Source organism: Aptenodytes forsteri, unplaced genomic scaffold (assembly GCF_000699145.1).
Source record: "Aptenodytes forsteri isolate BGI_AS27 unplaced genomic scaffold, ASM69914v1 Scaffold191, whole genome shotgun sequence".
Classification (NCBI taxonomy): domain Eukaryota; kingdom Metazoa; phylum Chordata; class Aves; order Sphenisciformes; family Spheniscidae; genus Aptenodytes; species Aptenodytes forsteri.
In genome coordinates, this window is record NW_008794630.1 from 365,158 (window position 1) to 383,531 (window position 18,374).

Sequence of the window (18,374 nt, forward strand, 5' to 3'; positions counted from 1 at the left end):
GGGTCCTCCCTGCCCCAGCCCACAGCCCTCGGATGGCCCTGACCTTCCCTCTGGGTAACGCAGGCACCGCTGCCAGCGCTGCGGACTCGGGAAGTGCCATTTCCCGAGAACAACAGCAAACAGCATGGCAGCCTCGGTGCAAGGAGCAAGACGGGGCTTGCCTGCTGCGAAGTCTGCTTTCCCTGCTTCACCCTGTGTTTGTGCCGGGGTTGAAGAGAAACCTGCCCTTCTCGGTCTTCGTGACGGGGATAAATTGGTTCCTGGGCTGTCGCTGGGTTGCGCATGGGAAAACAGGATGCTGCAGTGGGAACCGCCAGGACTCGGGGAGTCTGTGGGCTTGGCCTGTCCCTGGCCAAGTGTGTGTCTCGTTAGTTGCAATTTGTTGCTGATGCTGCCAGGAATTAAATGTGTTCAGATCCCTTCCATCCCCGTGCCCCCGCTGTGTACAGGGTACGGCACCGGGAGGCTGCTCGGGGTGTGCTGGGAAGCCCCAAAACAGAGTCTCCTGCTCTGGAGGAGAGGCCGTTCCCAGTTCTGTCACTGGCTCTGGATAAGTCACGGCTTTGAGTTTCCCCTCCTCTAGAGAGGGCCAGCACTTTCCCCCGGGGAAGGAGAGGGAGGACAGATGGGGTCCATCGGTGCTGGCAAGGGATGGGAAATGCTCTGGAAGGACATGAAAAGCTCAAAAGCACAGGGAGATGCTGTGCCCCCCTGTTTCAAGGGACAGATCTTATGGCCCTTGCCTTTTGGACATGTCTAGCTTAAGTCTCCCTGGGCACAGAAGTACTTTGAGTCCGGTTGTTGGAAATAACTTCATTAGGAGTTCTCCAGCAGGTCTTTGCTTCCTGGTTTGTATGGATGGATCCATTACAAAATGTAACACAAATGTTTTCTCTGTCTTCCTGCCCCATCCTTTAGGATTTTTAGATGTGCCCTGATGCCGCAGGGTCTCCTCGCTCCTGGAAATGCAGCTCTCTTCCAGTGTGGCTGAACTCAGTTGTGACGAGACGATGGACCCACCCGCTGAGGACTTCCAGCAGGTCCTGTCCATTGACCAAATCCGCTCCATCCGTGCCAGCAACAACTACGTGGAGAGACCGGCTGTCTGCTTCCAGCAAGCCCGCTCCAACCCATCCCTGTCCCAGCCACCACACAAGCAAGAGTGGTCCCAGGACCGCCTGGTGTCTTCCACCTTCCAGGACCTGCACCGCAGCCACAGCCAACAGCACCAGATGCCACCTTTGCAGCAACACATGAGCCATTCCAGCACGGCCAGCTCCGTCTCCCAAAGCACCACCGCCTCCGACCAGCGCCTCCTGAGCAGCCTCACGCCCTCCCACTCCGGGCACTCCCTCATCCGGACGCAGCCCCGGGCCGGCGAGTTGAAACTGGAGGAATCGCCGCTGAAGGGGGTGGCGGAGAAGCCCACCCTCCACACCGGCCACCTCTTCATCTGCGAGGAGTGCGGGCGATGCAAGTGCGCCCGCTGCACGGCCGCCCGCAGCCTGCCCTCCTGCTGGCTCTGCAACCAGCGCTGCCTCTGCTCCCCCGAGAGCCTCCTCGACTACGGGACTTGCCTCTGCTGCGTCAAGGGTCTCTTCTACCACTGCTCCACCGACGATGAGGACACCTGCGCCGACGACCCCTGCTCCTGCGGGCCGGGGTCCTGCTGTGCCCGCTGGGCTGCCATGAGCTTCCTCTCTCTCCTCATGCCCTGCCTCTGCTGCTACTTTCCTACCCTGGGGTGCCTCAAACTTTGCCAGCGGGGTTATGATGGCCTGAAACGACCCGGCTGCCGCTGCCAGAGCCACACCAATACAGTCTGCAGAAAGATCTCCTCCTCCAGCGGCACGCCTTTCCCCAAGACGCTGGATAAGCCGGTATGACCCTCCCGGGGAGGAGAAGCAGGCTTTACTCCTCTTCTTCCTCCTCCTCCTCCTCTCCCCTCCATCCCCCTCCTCCTTCGGCTCCCTCCGCTCTGCAGCACTCCCCGCTACCCACCATCACCTCCCGGGAATGAGACGGGTGAACTGGGTGTCCCCCAGCCTCTGGGAGCACGAAGGCGGCTGGGTGGCCAGGGAAGCTGGCACCAAGCTGGTGGGAAACGGTGGTTTTGCACACGCGGGAGAGGGACCAGGAGAGGCAGAGAGAGCTGCGGGTGCCCTCCCCGGCCATGCCCCCGCGGGGAAGGGTGACCCAGGGGGTCCTCGGGACTCTGGTCTCAGAGGGTTTTAGGAGCTGCCGTTGCCCCATGGTGTGGTCCTTCCCGATGGGGGGAAGAGGCAGGTCGACGCATCCCCTGTGCAAGAGTCCTCCGGGAGCCAGACCTCCTTCTCTCTCTCTTTATCTCTCTCCAGCACTTTTCATGGGTGGCCTCTCTCCTCTCATGTGGCCGTAGGTCTGCTTTCCCCAAGGGGCTGGGGTGCCGTGGGGTCCCGCTGGTGGCAGTGGCTTCCCTCTGGGCTTGGAAGCCGCTGGGAGAAGCAAGCGAGCTTCAAAATGAGGTGGCACCGTATTTTTCTGTCTCAAAGAGGAAGGGAAGGTGTGGGAAGCTTTAGAAACCTTCTGGCAGGGGAAGGAGCTATCGGAGGCAGCCCAGCCCACTCGCTTCTGCCCGACTGCAGCAAGGGAAAGGTCCCCTCTGGGATTTGGCTGAGAACAAGAAGCTGGTTTGAAATTGCCATTCATTTCTCAATGCCTTGAAGGGCTGCCTCCAGAGCGCAAACCCTGGCGGGATGGGAGCTGCCGCCCAGCTCCAGCCCACCACCGAGCAGATGCCACAGGCACCGGCTCCGTGCTCGAGCCCTGAGAGCCCCTATCTGGTACCTTCCACCAGCACTGAATTAACTTTAGAAAAAATACCCCAAACCCAGCTGTCAACAGCTGCCACTCGCATTGCTCTCCCTGTCGATCAGCACCAATGCTGGGGGACTCCCCAGCGGGGACTTCTGCAGCTCCTGCTTTGGGCTGGAGGGAAACAGAGAGCAGAAGGGGGTGTCGAAAGACGGGAGCCTGACCTTCCCTCCCTGCAGAAGTTGCCTTTGAGTCCTCGCCTTGCTTTCCTTGGCCCACCGGCGTGTCACACCAACACCAGCGTCACGCCGGCAGGCAAACCCTGCTGGCACTTGCTAAGGGTATTCTGCAACGGCGGCTGCCTGCGGAAAACCGGAGATGGGTCTGAACCAAGCCCTGGGGCTGGGCCGTCTGCAGACCAGAAGGAAACCTGAATCGGGGTCAGTGCTTCACGGTTTACTTGCTGTGATGATAATAAGCCCAACCCGTCGCTGCAGCTGGGGGGAGCTCCTCCTGGTCATGGACTCAGCCCCATCTCCGCTTGCAAACGCGTGGCGCCAGCTCTCAGTTGTGACCCCGCTGACATCGGCCGATCGGTTGGGGGAGTTTGGGGCTGGGATGACGTCCCAGTGCTCGGCTCTGCCTGCCTGTCCCTCCTCCGAGGTGTGTGGGTGCAGAGGGAAGCGAATGGTTGCCCTGGAGAAATCTATGCGACATGTACCTTGGCTTCCTCTAAGACCCTGCCATCCAGGGCGCATCCATCGCCTTCCCTCAGCCACCTCTTTACGTAGAGTTCTGTGGATCTATTTTTGTATATATAAATATAACGTTAGGATGGCTAGGTCTATTACTAATAATATTCATGATACTGCTGTGAATGGTGCCAGATGCAAGGTTTGGCTTCCTGGTACACTTGCACATGCTGGAAGGTGACTTCCCAGTCTGTTTATTGCTAATCCTAGACCTTTAGTTCCTAGGTAGTCGGGAGAGGGGGAAAGGGAGGTTTACAGATTGTCCTGGGGGGGGGTCTGCTTTGCAGAGAGAGGGTAAGATTTAGTGCTGGCTGTGGGGTGAGACAGGAGGTAGACTCTCACGATGGGATTCCTCTTTCCATACATTTGCTATCTAAAAACCGTGGCTGATCCAAGCTCCCTCTGTTGCAGAGAAAAGCGATTCCACAGAGTGATTCATCCCGCTTGAAAACATTATTCATTAAATTATGTTCTGGCGGTGCCTGTCTCCCTTGACCCAAATGGGACCCAAAGACTGAACTCGCGGTTCCCTGTGGAAGGGGAGATGAATCCCATCCTTGGTGTGAAGTTTGTGCCTGGGTCATGTTACGGACATGACCGAAATCCTCACCCTGATTTCACCTAGAGCCTGAGGGGGGATGTTGAAAGATGCTTCCTCTGGCCAAAGACGGAGAGCCCACTTCCATAAGCTGTGGGGAATTCAGGATGATGCTCTGGGTTACAGTGAGGATCTCCTGGCATTAAGAAGGGAGAGGGCCGCGCCTGTGCAGTTTGCACATCCTCTGAGGCCAGCCCTGGACTCTGAAATCATTTGGGTTTTAAGGCAATGACCTTCTCGGAGGATGCCCTGTAGGTGTGTGTACCCCCATAAGATCAGTCCATGTCTCTGTGGCAGCAGTTATAAAATATATTGCAAACATATTTATCCGTATGCCAATAATTGCTCGGCTCCCTACTTCCAAGCGACATTTTGGGGAGAGACTTCCACCAAGAGGCACCCTTCCTTTTGAATGCTTGGTTCACCTTTGTATTGGTGCTGATTAAACTCCTCTTCCTAAAAAATGTAAAACTTTGTTAGGGAAAAAAGGTCCCTTTTTCACTGAGGATTTGAGGAAGTGTCTCACTTGAATGAGAATGTGAAATAGTTCATTGAAACTTTTTAAAGAAAACTAATGAACAGAATTTTCCAACTTGCTCTACTTTGATTTTTTTTTTTTTCCTCCTCCTTTTTAAATGGATCCTACTTGTAAATTTAGTTACCACCTCTGTATCTTTGCAATTCATTGCTTCCTCTCCTGATGGCGGAATGACTCAACATGTGAAGCTTCATCATTTTCACGGCCTCCGAAGTCATGCAAGCACGGGGTGACCTCCCCCAGGTGCTGGAGCTGTAGGATGAGAAGATGGCTGTCCACGTATCAGCTCCCCAGAGCCAGTTTTGCTTGGCACTAGCACGGCGAGGCGGAGCCCTGCACTACTATTGCAGCATATTTACCTTCAGTAATTGGTAGGAGGCCAGGACGCCTGCCAGTAGCCTTCTGCCTAATGGGATTTTTCTGGGTCAGTGCGGAAGTCCCATTTCTACCAGGGAATCGTGCCATAGTCCGGGTGCAGGGCTGAGGAGTCCGTCCAGGTCTCTGGAATGTCTCATCTCCAAGAAATGGCAAACCTGCGAGATACATTTTACAAAATGTGGGATGCGTAGAAGGGAATTGGAGAGGAGGAGAGCCCCAGATGGGCACTGAGGGCTCTCAGACTAGCGCAGGGCTTTGGTTTGACTGTGTTGAGGGCAAAATGCAAAGCCACATCCAGGCCTTGCAGCTGCACGGGCTAGAGAAGTTTAGAGCTGTTGGCCCCTACCCTGCTCGTAGGGGCAGGTGGCTCCACGTGGGGTTACTGCTTCCCACTCCGTCTGGCTGGGCCTCCCATTCCTTGCTCTCAGCAGAAAGGACAGGTCGGGATTTGCCAAAAGTTCTCCAAGGAGGCCAGCTCTGGTTCACTGAGCTCATCTGGTGTCAGGAAGGCTGTGGGTAGCCTCTGATCGTGTTTTTTCCTGAGCTGTTCCTAACATCTTCAGACCAGATCCATCCTGCTCCCTCCCCATCTCCGGCTGCCAGATAGTTTGGTTTCCCTGCAGAGAGGACTCCAATTTTGGTTGGGGTTGTGAGCCCCTTTCCTGCCCCACCCTGTAATGAGTCAGAGAACATCTGCTCCAGATGTTTGTTTGCAGCTGCTTGTCCTGGCAGTTTGGGTTTCTCTCTGTCCTGACGTGTCTTTTTTGGTTTTCTTATGGGAGAGTCACATGTTGAGTCCTCTGTTTTCCCTGCGCCCCTGTGATTTGACAAGGATGGATCCGCTTTGCGAGGGAACATTTCTCCACGTTGTGTGTCTCTGCCGGTTGTGGGCTCCTTTGCCAGGAAACGTTCAGGGCTGTAGGGCAGATTTAGACAGGGAAAGAGAGACTCAGGTGCCAAAGGAGCAGGAGGCAGGAGCTACTGAGCAGGACCTGAGCTCCCCCTGCTCTGCTCCCCATGCAGGAGACTCCTCTTCCTACCCAGACCTCCAAAGCTCCATCCATGCAAGAGCTCCTGCTGGTGCTTGCTTCCTCCAAGGCTTCCCTTGGCCCCGCTCCCCTCCGTCCCTACTGGCAGACGTGTGATCAGTCCCAGCACTGCTGAGGAGGGGTCACTGGGGACCAAGGTGGAGTCTCCCTCCCATCCCAGCTCCCCAACCCTCCTGGTGGAAGGGCAAAAGTGGTCCTTGGGCTGCTGTCCACCCATCCCTGAGAAACATCAGTGCCAGCCAAGTATCTCAAAGAATAGGGAGGAAGCTCTTTGGGACTATACTCTCAGATTCCCATAAAATCCCATTGAGTTCGCTCTTCCCCATCCCCATGTGTGAACCCAAAGACCGGCGGGCAAGTGTCATCGACCAAAAGATGCCAAAGCACAGAATAACCGTTTATGAACGGCTGCTTTAGTGCAATAAAGAGGGATGAGCAGAGGGGTGAGAGGAGCTGCTGCAAGGTTTGCACGACTGGACTGCACAGGGAAGGAGCACACCATGCCCCAAACTTGCTGTTTCCAGCACCCGCTTCGTTAGTTTGCTCTCTGTCTCTGGCCCTCGGGTGTTTCGAGGCTAGAGAAAGCTGGGAGGTCTTCAGATATTGGAAGGTCTAACCTTTTGTGATCAGCATGTGAGGAAAGTAAGTAAGGGATGTACCCCCCACCCCAAAGCCCATTCTTGGTCTTTAATAGGATCCAGTTCAGCCTCGTCTCCTTCAAGGAGCCCACACCTGCGGGATGCTTGCAGCAGCTGGAGGCTGCTGGATGGCATCTGGTCCATGTGGGCCAAACCAGAGCTGTGATCTCTTTGGGCTCAGCCTGCTTCGGGGTATTTCTCAGTGAGCGCCGGGATCTCTTGCAAACTCTTTCTCCTGGAGTGCAGGTTGGGAGCTTGCGCAGGTGAGATCTGTTGTCCTGCTCGGGGTGATGTTGCAGAAGAATCCCCTGAGGGCATAAGCCAGGGAGGCTGAACGGTCCCCTTGCAGGGGGACTGCAGGCAGGAGGGACGTTGGATGGATGGGAAGAGATCACACGCCTCTGTGGGGCAGAGCGAATGTGCGAGCGCCGGGCGAGGGGAAGCGGGGCGAGGTCTCTCGCTGGGTCTCCCTCCTGCTGCACCTTCCTGCAGCACCCCAAAGGGCTTCAGAGTGAGCAGGACCAAACCCACCCTGGTGAGCTGGCCTGGGCATTGGGAGAGGAGGTTTCTCACACCCTCTGTCCCAACGGCAGCATCAGCCGAGAGGTGTGTGGTCATCCTGGAGCCGGCACGGCCAGTCCCCGCCTTGCCCGTGCTGCCGCCCTGCCCCAGCGGAGCCCCTTTCCCCCTTCCCCTCCCTTTCCCCTCTGCCCGTCCTTTCCCGGCGGTTCCCTCAGGCCTTTGCGATGCTCTGCGGACAGGCAGCGGCTCCGCAGCCTCCTGCCTCCCCAGGTGTCCTCAGCACAAAGTTCTCCTTAGAAGACGGATCACCCTTGGCTTCAAAGGACCGTCTCGTACCAAGAACCCAAGCCTCTAATTCTCCATTTAATTGGTACAAAGGCATTCTGTACAGTGTATAAAGAGATCCCTCCCCCGGCTGTCTTTATTTGGGTTCCTTTCTATAAGGTATAATATATGTTTATAACCTGATGGCTGTTTTTTGACAATACTCTTGTACCTTTTAAGGGAAAAAAATAAAAAAAACCAAAGTATTTATTTGAAAAGTTTATTTTAAAGATAAGAAAAAAAAATAACCTATTTATTTTAATGCACCCTCTTCTGTTTGGTTTTCTTCTCTTGCAACGCTAATAACTGTTACTGAACCACTGCTGAGATGAAAGAAGTAATTCTATGGGTGGCTTCACAAGCCCACTTAGAGCAACTATTCAATAAAAATATATATTAATTTTGAACGCGGTCTCATTCTTGTCTTCGTGATGGCTGGGGCATGACTCAGACTCCTGCTTCGGCAGGGCTCTTACTGGCTGCGGGGTGCTGGGCGGCTGGGCTTGCGCTGGCATGGAGCGAGTGTTGGGGGGGATCATTTTTAACTCCATAAGATCTCCCCTGGCAGCCTGATGCTTAAAGAAAACCTCAAAAATCTCACTGCTTCCCTGCTCCGACTGTCCCAGACCCTTGAGGAAGGGTAGGCTCCTGCAGCAAAGGGCAGGAGCAAATAGGGAGGGACTGAGGTAAGAAATCCCTGAGAGTTGGGGGATTTCAGTCACTCCACAGAGATTCCAACACATTCCCAAGGCCTTTTCTACCGCCAGAAGAGATGGGGTGATGCCACAGGGCAATGGACATCTTCTGCAGGAGGAGCTGCAGTTTGGACATGGCTGTCTCGTCCCATCAGCTGCAGAAGGCACCTCGGTGATGTGTTTAGCCCCAAAAGGATGAATCTGGGCCACAGCACCAGCAGTTGCTGGATCAGGCTGGTGCCTCTGATCTTTCCGTGCGTATTACAGGCCAGTGTTTCATGCACTTCTGCACATGCAGAGCCCAGTAACAACTTCTTGGCTCGAGGGTGTCTTCTGTTGGCCTAAAGCTCTTCTCTCACAAAGATGGTGGATCCTTATTCAAGCGCTTCCAGAGCATGAAGTCCTTTCATAGATTTGGTGGCTAATGAATCCCATGGTTAGTGGCACCTCCCTTATTCCCATTTGAATTTGTTGGCTTCGGCTTCAGCTGGCTTCAGAACCTGTTTCCTCTAGCTGCAAGAGTCCTTCTGTAGGATGGTTTTGCTAGGCTAGACCTGTGCTCAAGAGCCCTCTCGACATTTGTGCTTGATTAAAAACATGCATTCTCTGTGCCTCTCACCGTAAAGCCTTTCCTCAGGCTGTTTTACTGGTTTTGGAGTCCTGTTTGTACCGTCGCTAGTATCAGAGCATGCTTTCCAAAATATGTTCCAATGCCTCAGCCACAGTGTTCAGGATCTGCCTCAGGGTTGTGGAGTACAGATGCGAGTCCAATCCCTGCCGTGACTCACTCTTCCCCTGCTTTTAAAACAAAAGATGTCTTCAGGCCATTTGTCACCCATTGGATCTTTTCAGTGCCAAAGTCCCTCTTTCTTGGACACAGCCGACCCGTTTCATCTCGAGATGCACAGCCTTCTTTTAACTATGTTAGAGCCCTTTTGGTTTGTATAATACCACCTTCCCAAGCCTTCCCTGTCCTCATCAGTTCATGCCACCAAATCTTACTGGCATCTGTGGATCTTTATCAGCTGTGGTCCTGTAGAAGAAGGCTGAAGGAGAGCTCAGGAGCTGAGATTAGCAGAGAAGCACAGGTAGGTGGCCTACAGACCATGATGATCTGAAAAAGATGGTAGTTGCTTGCTTGGACATTTTCCTTCTCCTGTGTAAAGAAAGTCATTATGGTCCCAGAAATCACAAAAAGTAACAGTAGTTGGGCTTTCTCCTAAGATTAGGGTGATTCTTTAAACTGAACAATCTTTTCTGTTTTGCATCCGTGCGAAGACCAGGTAGAGACTCCACAGGCTCAAGCATACCACGGCACACACCGTAGAGCACAGGGCCCCAGTTGAACTGGTGGTAGCACCAGGTCAGTCACGTAGCTGTACCACCTGGATGATTGAGTCACTCTTGCTGGTTTAGCCTAGAATAATAAGCCACTTTTTCTTGGCTAACACAGCCAGATGCTGTTCAGAGCTGAAATGGCCTGTACTGTGCTGTCCTAGGACCAGCATGACCAGAGCAAGCTCAACTCCACGAAACCCTCCCTTAGAGGCAGAGAAGGTTTCCCAGAAGTGGATTTCCACCTTTTTGGTGTTGAAATCTTCCCTTGCCTTCAGAGCAAGCAAAGTTAGGCCAAGCTCAAATCCCTCTGAGGATGTCCAGGGGTGATCCAAACCTCTTCCTGTGCTGGAAACCCACAAGAAGACAGCGTCCCTCACCAGCCTGGGAAGGGTGCCTGGCGTGCTCCAGGAGAGCAAGGGTAGGTGTTTGCAGTCGCGAGGTTGGCTGTCTAGACAGTGGAAAGAAACAAGCCCTCTTAAGGACTCATTCTTCTCTTCCTAAGATGGCTAAATAGGTCAGATGACTCATGCCCTGAAAGTGCCTATTTCTCTTCACTGACTACAAAGAGGGAAGGAGCTCTCAACAGCCCTCCACGCCGAAGACATCTGAAGGTAACGGATCTGAACCTGGCTGCTGTGGCGGTTTCAGCGGGTCAGCAGGGGAATTCAGCCGACCCTGAGGATCCAAAGCGCTGCTTCGTCAGTGACTTCCGTCAGCGACGGTGATGAGGAGATGAAGGAATAATTAAATGCCAGCTGGTTTTTAACTCACGCTGAAGGTGATATGCATGTAGGAACCTGGGCATGCAGGGTTGGATGGGACCAGTTAGAAGGTCAAATCTAGTTCCCTGCTGTCACCATAGGTCGTAGGGACCATGGAGCAGGAGTTTAGGCTGGAGGGATTTGCGGAATGGCTTCTCCACAACCATAAACACTTCCTCGCCTGGCCATGGTCATCCTCCATGTAGGGCTGAGGGCAGCTTATTGCTCTGCAGACCTCTGACCACTGCTCTGGCCTGAAGAAGCTAACGCTGCTCTGGTCTGGGCAGGTACGAGAGCACTGAATGTGCTGTTGTCTGATGTTGCCCCCCGGGTCTGCCTTGCCTACCACTGTTCAGAGCTGCTCAGTGATGTTTGGGAAATGGGGCCCTGGAGGGATCATGGGTTTGGGATTCACCCGGACCAGTGAGGGGGCAGGTGTGGGGGCACCTAGGAGCCTTTGAAATAGCCCAAACAAGAAATGAGACCTGCAAAGGGTTCACCCATGCTGTGACCGCAGCCCTGGGGATGCAGGGGGGGCCTTGCTCCCTGCAGGCAAGAGGGTCTCCGCGACCCCAACGATGACAATGTGCCGCGGTCCTTTTGCAAAATGGACAGTTTGCTTATAAGCACCCAGAAACACCTGCAGTTTATGGCGCTGTCCTGATACTACAGACCCATGCTTTGGCCCTGCAAAACATCACGAGATTGGCTTAAAAATCAAGATGCAGCTCACAGCAGATTCTTGTTTTTCGTTGCTGCTTTTGGAGGCTGACTGAGTCATGCTCACAAGCCTCTTTTGCCAGACACCAGGGCTAGCAGCTTCGCTGAAATAATTAAATGAGCACGGAGATTCTCATGTGAGCCCAGGAGCCGGAGGTTCAACTGGTGCCCCAGACGTCGCAGCCTGGGGATCAGGAGTCAGACTGGACACCCCAGACACATGTCAGAGAGCGCAGAAAACTGCAATGTGCAGAAAGGCTCTTAAACTGGGGATGATGCACAAAAAGCAGGAGGGACAGGAGGTCCATCTTCCAATTGTAGTCCAGTCACCGACATGCTCTTTCCTCTGGACACCTCACTCCTTCCCCAGACTTTGTCCTTGGCAGCTGCTGAGTGCTGATGCACCAAGCTGCAGGGCTGCTGGTCTTCCTGGGGTTACTACCATACTCCTACAAGCACGACCAGCAACGTCTCAGCCCCTGGCTCTGCAGCCAACTGCATTTTAAAGTTCTCCACTGGTGTCTGAAGAAACAACGCTTTCCCCTGGCTGGAGAGCTCTTCACCCGGGCGCTCCCGTGGCATCCTCCTTCTCCATGTTTCTGGTACTTGGGAAGTGGCTGAGGCTGAGGATATTTCTTCCAGGAGCATTCAGAGCAAAATTGTTTTCCTGAAATGAAACTCAAACTCCAAATTCTCCTGGGTAGCTTCTAAAGGATTTGTTTCCTGTATCCACTTCCCCTGTGCCTTGCTGTTATTCATAAGGACATTTGCATGAAACAGTGGGATCTCAGTCTTTTGATGTGCAATTATCATCTGCAGAAATGACTAATCAATTAAGGACAGTCACTACCAGGCTTTCTATTTATTTCTTTCTCATTGAAACCAGAGCAAATGTGCCCTTTTTCACAGGAAAATGCTGTTTTTTTCCAGCCATCGCTGCTGAAAACTTCCCGATGGATCTGAAAATTACATCATGCCCTTCTCGGTCCCTGCTGTTGTTACCATCGGCACTGAGCTGGCCGTGCTGCTGACATTGAGCAGGCAGATGAGCAAGCCCGTGTCACTAGCCCTGCCAGCTCAGCAGTGCCAGCGGGAGTGGGGACATGCCAGGAATGGCTCGGATCACACTTGGAGAGCAGCTCAGGCAGGTAAAAAGGTGCCCAGAAGTGTAAGCAAGCATGAAGATACTTCGTCCTAAATGTGGTCCACCATGAGAGGGTTCAGCTAGAGGAGAGCCTAGACTTAAACTGCGGGTCTGGACTTCCCCTAGGCATAGGGGAATTTGGATTTGAAAGGTTCAGCCCGTCTTTAATCACAAAGCACTGTGTGGGATTCTCTGGCAGGAGGCAGGAGGGCTGGATTGTCTCTCCCAGACACATCTGGTGACATTGGTGTCTCCTCCTGTCAGGAGCGTCCCCGTTTCTCTGCGTGGTGCCGTCTGCCTCAGCGGTTGTCCCCACTCTGTCACAGGGAGCCGGGGTCGGGGTGGGCATGGACGGATGGGCAGGGAGCCAGCAGACAGCTCTGGCTGGGCTGCGGAGGGAGCAGGGGCTGGGCTGCTGGAGGGGCACAGCATGGTGTTGGCATTGGTATTGGCGGGAGGGAGAAAAAGGGTAAAAGCAGAGTCCACAGAGGGAATGAGACAAGCCCTGAGACTGCCAGCACACACCACCTTGCCCTGATGCATGTCAGGACAGTGCCTGACCCTGTGCTCTGATGACTTTGGGGTGTCGCTGGCCTGGATCTACGGGCACACCTCCAAGGGGTCAATGCTGTCCCAGACGAAAGGGTGACCACGGGTCTTGACCAGGAGAGGCAGGTTCTGCACTAGGGGACCGAGGCATCTCTGCGTGTGTGTGTGTGCACATAGCATAGGGAAGCTGAAATGAGGGTCCGGGAGGTCCTGGATTCCCACGCTCATCCTGACTGCTCTGCCTGAGAGAGTTCCCCGCGAAAGGAGAGGAACACCCCTCCTGGCCAGACAAGCCCCCTGGTCCGGTTCACTGTATGCACACGTAGACAGCCGAACTGGCCCAATGTTCAGCAGCTGAGGGGGCAAATGAGCTTCAGAGCAATGAGCCAAGGGACAGACGAGGTCCAGGGGCCTTGCACTTGCCACCTAGTAAATAATGACAGCCAGATGCACTTGGGAAGGAGGTTTGCAGGAGATCTTTGCAGCTGAGCGTGCTGGGCACTGCCGCTACCCATGCTTATCGCTGTCATGAGCATCCTGAGGAGCAGAGGGGAGGCTCCCACGCTCCCACACCAAAGACTGAGTTTCTCGCCTTTTCTCCTCTGCCTGCTCACACCATTGCTGCTCCCAGAAACTCTGTGTGACCCTGACGAGGGGCACAAAAGTTGGGGGTGGCCCGGAAGACAAGAAGAAGATGAAGCTGAAAGGGAAGCAGAGCTGTTTTGTAACAGCCTGCCCCTGGGGAGAGATCACACCACACCGGAGAAGTGCCTCCGGAGAGGTGCAGCAGGCACGGAGGTGACCAAATGAATTGACACCAGGCAATTCTCACTGGAGCTAAAGAGGCAAAGTAATTGAAAATAAATGAAGGAACATGACACCTGGCTGGCAGATCAGTTATCTATAGCATACCTTTCCTGAAATAACTGCCTCCTGAACATCATATGCTGAGGCAAAATCAAGGAGATGCACACGTAAAATAGGCCACTCCAGCAGGGACCTGAAGGCCCCTTTATTTTTAATCGAAGCTGTCAGAAGGGTTAATTAGATGGTGCACAGCAGTGCCCTCTGTCTGGGGTATCGGCTCCTCTTGCCACCAATGGGCACCACGCACTAAGTATAAGATGCCCCATCGTTCTTGTCCTTGGGCAGACACTTGGGTCGCAGACCAACGCACGTGGGGGCTTTCCTGGCTCTCCAGCCTCAGAGAGAAATCCAGACACCCTGGGGAGAGCCAGGATGTGGTGCTCTCACCCCACGGGGCTTTGGGTAATTAGGGTAAGGGGGGAGTCATCAACTCGCCTAAGCTCAAAAATGCCCCCAAAAGTCCTCTAAGAGGGTCATATACAAGCCACTGACCCCAAACTGGTAGTCTGGAAGCATCGTTCAAAAGTGCTTTTATTCCTGATGGGACATAGCTTTTGTCCTGCAGAGCCTGGCGTGGACTGTCCTGCCCTCTGCAGAGAGGTGGAAGCAAAGGTGAGGAGAAAGGGAAGGCTGGGTGGGACTGCTTTGGGCAGTAGTGCTAAACACCGGGAATTAAACTCTTCAACCAGCAGCCAAAACCACACCAATCAAGTCACCCCACTGGCCCTTTCCATTGCTTACCAAGGGGGTGGGCTGATCACATCTTCCCCCTGCAGACACCTGGGAAACGGGAGGTGCTCAGCACCTTGGGGAACCAGGAGGTTTAACAGGATTTGGCTACCGAGTGCAGAGCCCAGTGGCCCGGGCAATACATGGCTTGCACAGTGGTGGCCGATGGCATGGCCATGCTCTGTCCTGCACCCCTTGGAGGTCCGGTGCTTGTGTTGGGGAGTAGCTTTTTCCCGGCTATGGATATGGCACTGGGCATGGCCTCTGCCCAGGGGAAACAGCCTCTGCCCAGGGGAAACAGCGTGTTGGTGTGTTGCAAATGGGGCGGTAGCACCGTCAGCCTGGCCCTGCCACGTGGTCCCTGGCAGCCTTGCTCTGCTGGACGCAGCACCCAACGCCGTGGGGACGGGACCCACAGCAGCAAATGGAGAAGATCCTGCAGATACTTGGTAGCTGGCCATTCCTGGGTGAACAGTTTCTCCCTGATGAAGCGAAGCTGGGTTAAATCTCCCTTTGAAGCAGTACCATCAAAGACCTGCTGTCCCAAGGAGACACCGCAAGCTTTTCCCTTTTCATCTGTTCTTCTCCCTGTTCTAAAAATGAAAGCAACCAGGGCAGAAAGCAGGTGTCTGTACCTTTTGCACAGAGAAGAGGAGAAAAAAAAATAATGACCAAGAGGCAGGTCTGTGCCTGAAAAAAGAATGGCTTTCAAATACAGTGGCCCTTGAGTAGCGCACCCTGAGAAGGCGCGGTTCACACAGCCCCTCAGCAGCGTGGGCTGAAGGATCCCCACCACTGTGCCTATGATGTGGGGTGCAAGGCAGGGACGTGCACCCCAGCTGTGGATCCGCAGCACCTTCCTAGGGACTCTGTCCCTGGGGCAGAAGCTCGGCCACGCAAGAGGTTGAGCTTTGGGGGAGAGAAATCAGGTGCCCCCCTTGCAAAGCAGCAGCGTTGCTGCCAGGGCTCTTCTGGGCAGATGGAGCGATTTTTAATGGATCCCTCCATTACAAGGGAGACTGAGACTTTGCACCCCGGCCGTCTGAAAGGGACAGGCATGAACAATTCCTTTCTTAAACCGAGATGTGCTGCTGTTCTTTCTATTTTACCTTTTCAGGCATCCCGATTTTTAGCGGTTCTCTTGCTCACTTTCATTAAATGAGGCAGAGGAGGCGACAGGCAGCCAGGAGCTCCGGTGTCCCAGCTGGACTAAATTTCATGAAAAGAAAGCAAGAAAGAAAGCAAGAAAGAAAGGCTCTCCCTCCCCCTCCAACAAATGCAGCTGAAATCTCGTAATGAAAACATGGCCAACGCTCTGCTCTGCCCTCTGCCCTTTACGGTGCGGGTTGCAAGGTCACAGGGACGTGGTCCCCCGGTATTGATCAGGACTCTTTTGGGCTGGCATATGGCACCAGGTTTCAAAGGCCGAGCAGCTAAAAAAGAATTAAGTGGGGGCAAAGAGTGGAACGTACCAGATTGAACTCCTGACACGCAGGGGTCAAAGATCACTGGAGATAAAGCGGGTGCTGGAATGGCCTGTGCGATGTCAAAAATAAATAAGTAAGCATTAAAAATCAAACACCCCGCAATGCTCGGGCTAAAAGCCCACCGTGTTTCGTAGGGAAAAAAATGGGCTGGATGAGTCTGACATGCTAGAGAATAACCAACGGGGAAAATGCCCTTGTTAGTACCTAGGGATGAGTGCAAGAGAGCCTTACCTGGAGAGTGCGCCTACGGACTTTACCACCTGGTATTTTGTGGATTTTTGCCTTCTTTTTGAATGTCCCTCAGCTCCTCAAGGACAGAAAGACCAACTTCAGAAAGAAAGGGAGAGAAAGAGCTAGAAAGTAAACAGAGCATCCAGCATCTGTGGCTGTGCAGGAGCATCACTTCTTAGCTGGCAAGGTGACTGGGATGAGAAGCTTCGTCAGCCCATGCTCCAGAGCAGGAAGGGATGGGAGAGGTGGAAGAGTCCAAAGAAGACTGGAAATTCAAGCTTATGTCAGAGTTTTTTTCCGCTACTATGAGCCACTGTGTCCAAAGGGCCAAGCCAATGGTCAGAGTATATGGCAAGGGGCATGTAAGGAGGTGCTGAGGAGAGAGAACCAGGTTCTGCCCCCTTCCGCCAGTGGGTCCTTCTTGTGTTAGGGGGCACCAGGCATGAAATGTGGTGCAAAAGTGACCCTTGTGGTAAGTAAATCAACAGCTTCAGCTATCAAGCTCATGGGACACTGTGTCTGGGTTACGTCCCAGTGAAGGCTGTGGCTTTGGTACCACGTTGAGGGTCTCTTCCTAGAATCAGCCGGTTGCTTTTCTCCTCACCTTACAATGCATTGCAAATGTCAACTCCTGAGCTACCTTCGAAGCAGAAAACTCCAGCCTGGCTCTTCCTTCAGGTCCCCAAAGAGGGACAGACTCCTGAGGGAAGGAGAGGGTGTGTGTCCCAGCCACTTTCCTTTTCCATCGTAGTGTTTCCTGGTTTTCATGCCCTTGCCTCTGCTGACTCTTTGTAGTGTTTGGTAGGACACGGGTCCTCAGCTCCAGACACATTAAAGGAGTCACTGATAGAGACTAGCTGTTTGGTGTCAGAGGAATAGGAGACTGTCAGAAATCCAGCAAAGGACAAGGGAATCTGTGGAGCATTTCTGTGCAGGGCGGAGGCTGGTTTACAGTTCATCGGTGCCTCTTTCCAAGCATGTTTCAGACCTCGCACAAGAGCAGGGGGAATTTGTAGGATCTGCCATCTCTTTGGGCAGCTCCACTAGCAGTACAGACCTCACGTGAGGGATCTCACCCATATGTAGCTGTATGGCCCATCAGCAGGAAGGATCAATCTCCTCTCCGAAGCAATGACTCAGTGAAGGACCAAACAAAGAAAGGATGGGTGAGGTTGTAGGACTTTCTGCGGCTATCACAGGACCTTACCAGGCACATCTGTGCTGCTTATTATGAGTCTACATTTGTCTTCCAGACCAGACTCACCATAGCCTTCACTGGAGCCCTCAGCCCCACGCTGGGAGTTCTGGGGAGGGGCATACTCAGAGTACATTCAGTATATTACGGGAACCCAAGCTTCACGCAGTCCGGATGGGCTGGGAGCAGGCAGGGCTGGGAAGGCAGCAGGCAGCTCAAGTTTTGTCTTCCTGAGTGTGTTGTGGATGCTTTAAGTCCAAGCCGCAGCAGGTTGAAGATCTTAAACCTGATTTTCAAACTCCCTCATCATCTCCGCATGCAATGCCGGCCTCTCTGATCTGCAGAGTTGTACTGAGGGTGAAAGGTACACGGCCCGGAGGAAAAAGGCACGAAAAGGAAGAAGCCTCTCAGTTAATGGACTTACCCAGGGCATCCTGTGGTTGTTTCGGTTCTTCCCAGCATTGCGATGCTCTGTGGGAAGCCACATGGCAGTACTGCATCTTTGTCCCTCTCTCCTGTCTGGGCCACGTAAGAGATGAACGAATCACATGGTGCCCTCACCTCCATCTTTACTAAAGCCCCCCCAAATCTCTACTGTTCAGTGCTGAGAGTCTGTGGCTCTTTGAACAAATTAGTGAGCTTGTTTTCCCATCTGATTTTTGTTGCCTCCTTCTCTTCTTTTGTTCTCCCGGAGCCTTTCATATCCAGCCAAGGTGCTCTATCTTCTTCCCCAGCTCTGCCCGCGGGGACACGCTCCGCTCTGCTATTTAATGTGTCTCCTCTGTTTGGTTCCTGATAAAACGAATTGCTCGGTGTGGTATGCAGCAGGGCCAGCTGTGCTTCCAAACACAGACTATGCATCCAGAGTCTTGTCACCGTGCGGTTCCACCAAAACACTTCCACCATGGACACCAAAGCACCTGGCCGCGAATGTCCAGCAGCAATTTCTCAAAATTTCCTCTCTGAGCATTTCTAGTTGCGTACTGAGAACAAGGACCTCCCATAATGCCGATCACCTTACAAATATTTTCATTTCCCTGGATGTCAGGGTTAAAACCCTTCAAAA

The 18,374-nt window shown here is 53.5% G+C and overlaps 1 protein-coding gene across 1 annotated transcript; it reads left to right on the top strand.

The window, feature by feature from the left end:
• The first annotated feature begins 866 nt into the window (after positions 1 to 866).
• SPRY3 (sprouty RTK signaling antagonist 3) lies at positions 867 to 7,999 on the top strand. The gene has a single exon (XM_009273403.2). It carries the CDS (start codon positions 966 to 968, stop codon positions 1,884 to 1,886), a length of 921 nt encoding a protein of 306 aa, XP_009271678.1. The 5' UTR covers positions 867 to 965; the 3' UTR covers positions 1,887 to 7,999.
• The last annotated feature ends 10,375 nt before the right edge of the window (positions 8,000 to 18,374 follow it).

What these genes read in the sequence shown, in the direction of transcription:
- SPRY3 (XM_009273403.2), top strand. Translation starts at nt 966, where the DNA reads ATGCAGCTCTCTTCCAGTGTGGCTGAACTCAGTTGTGACGAGACGATG.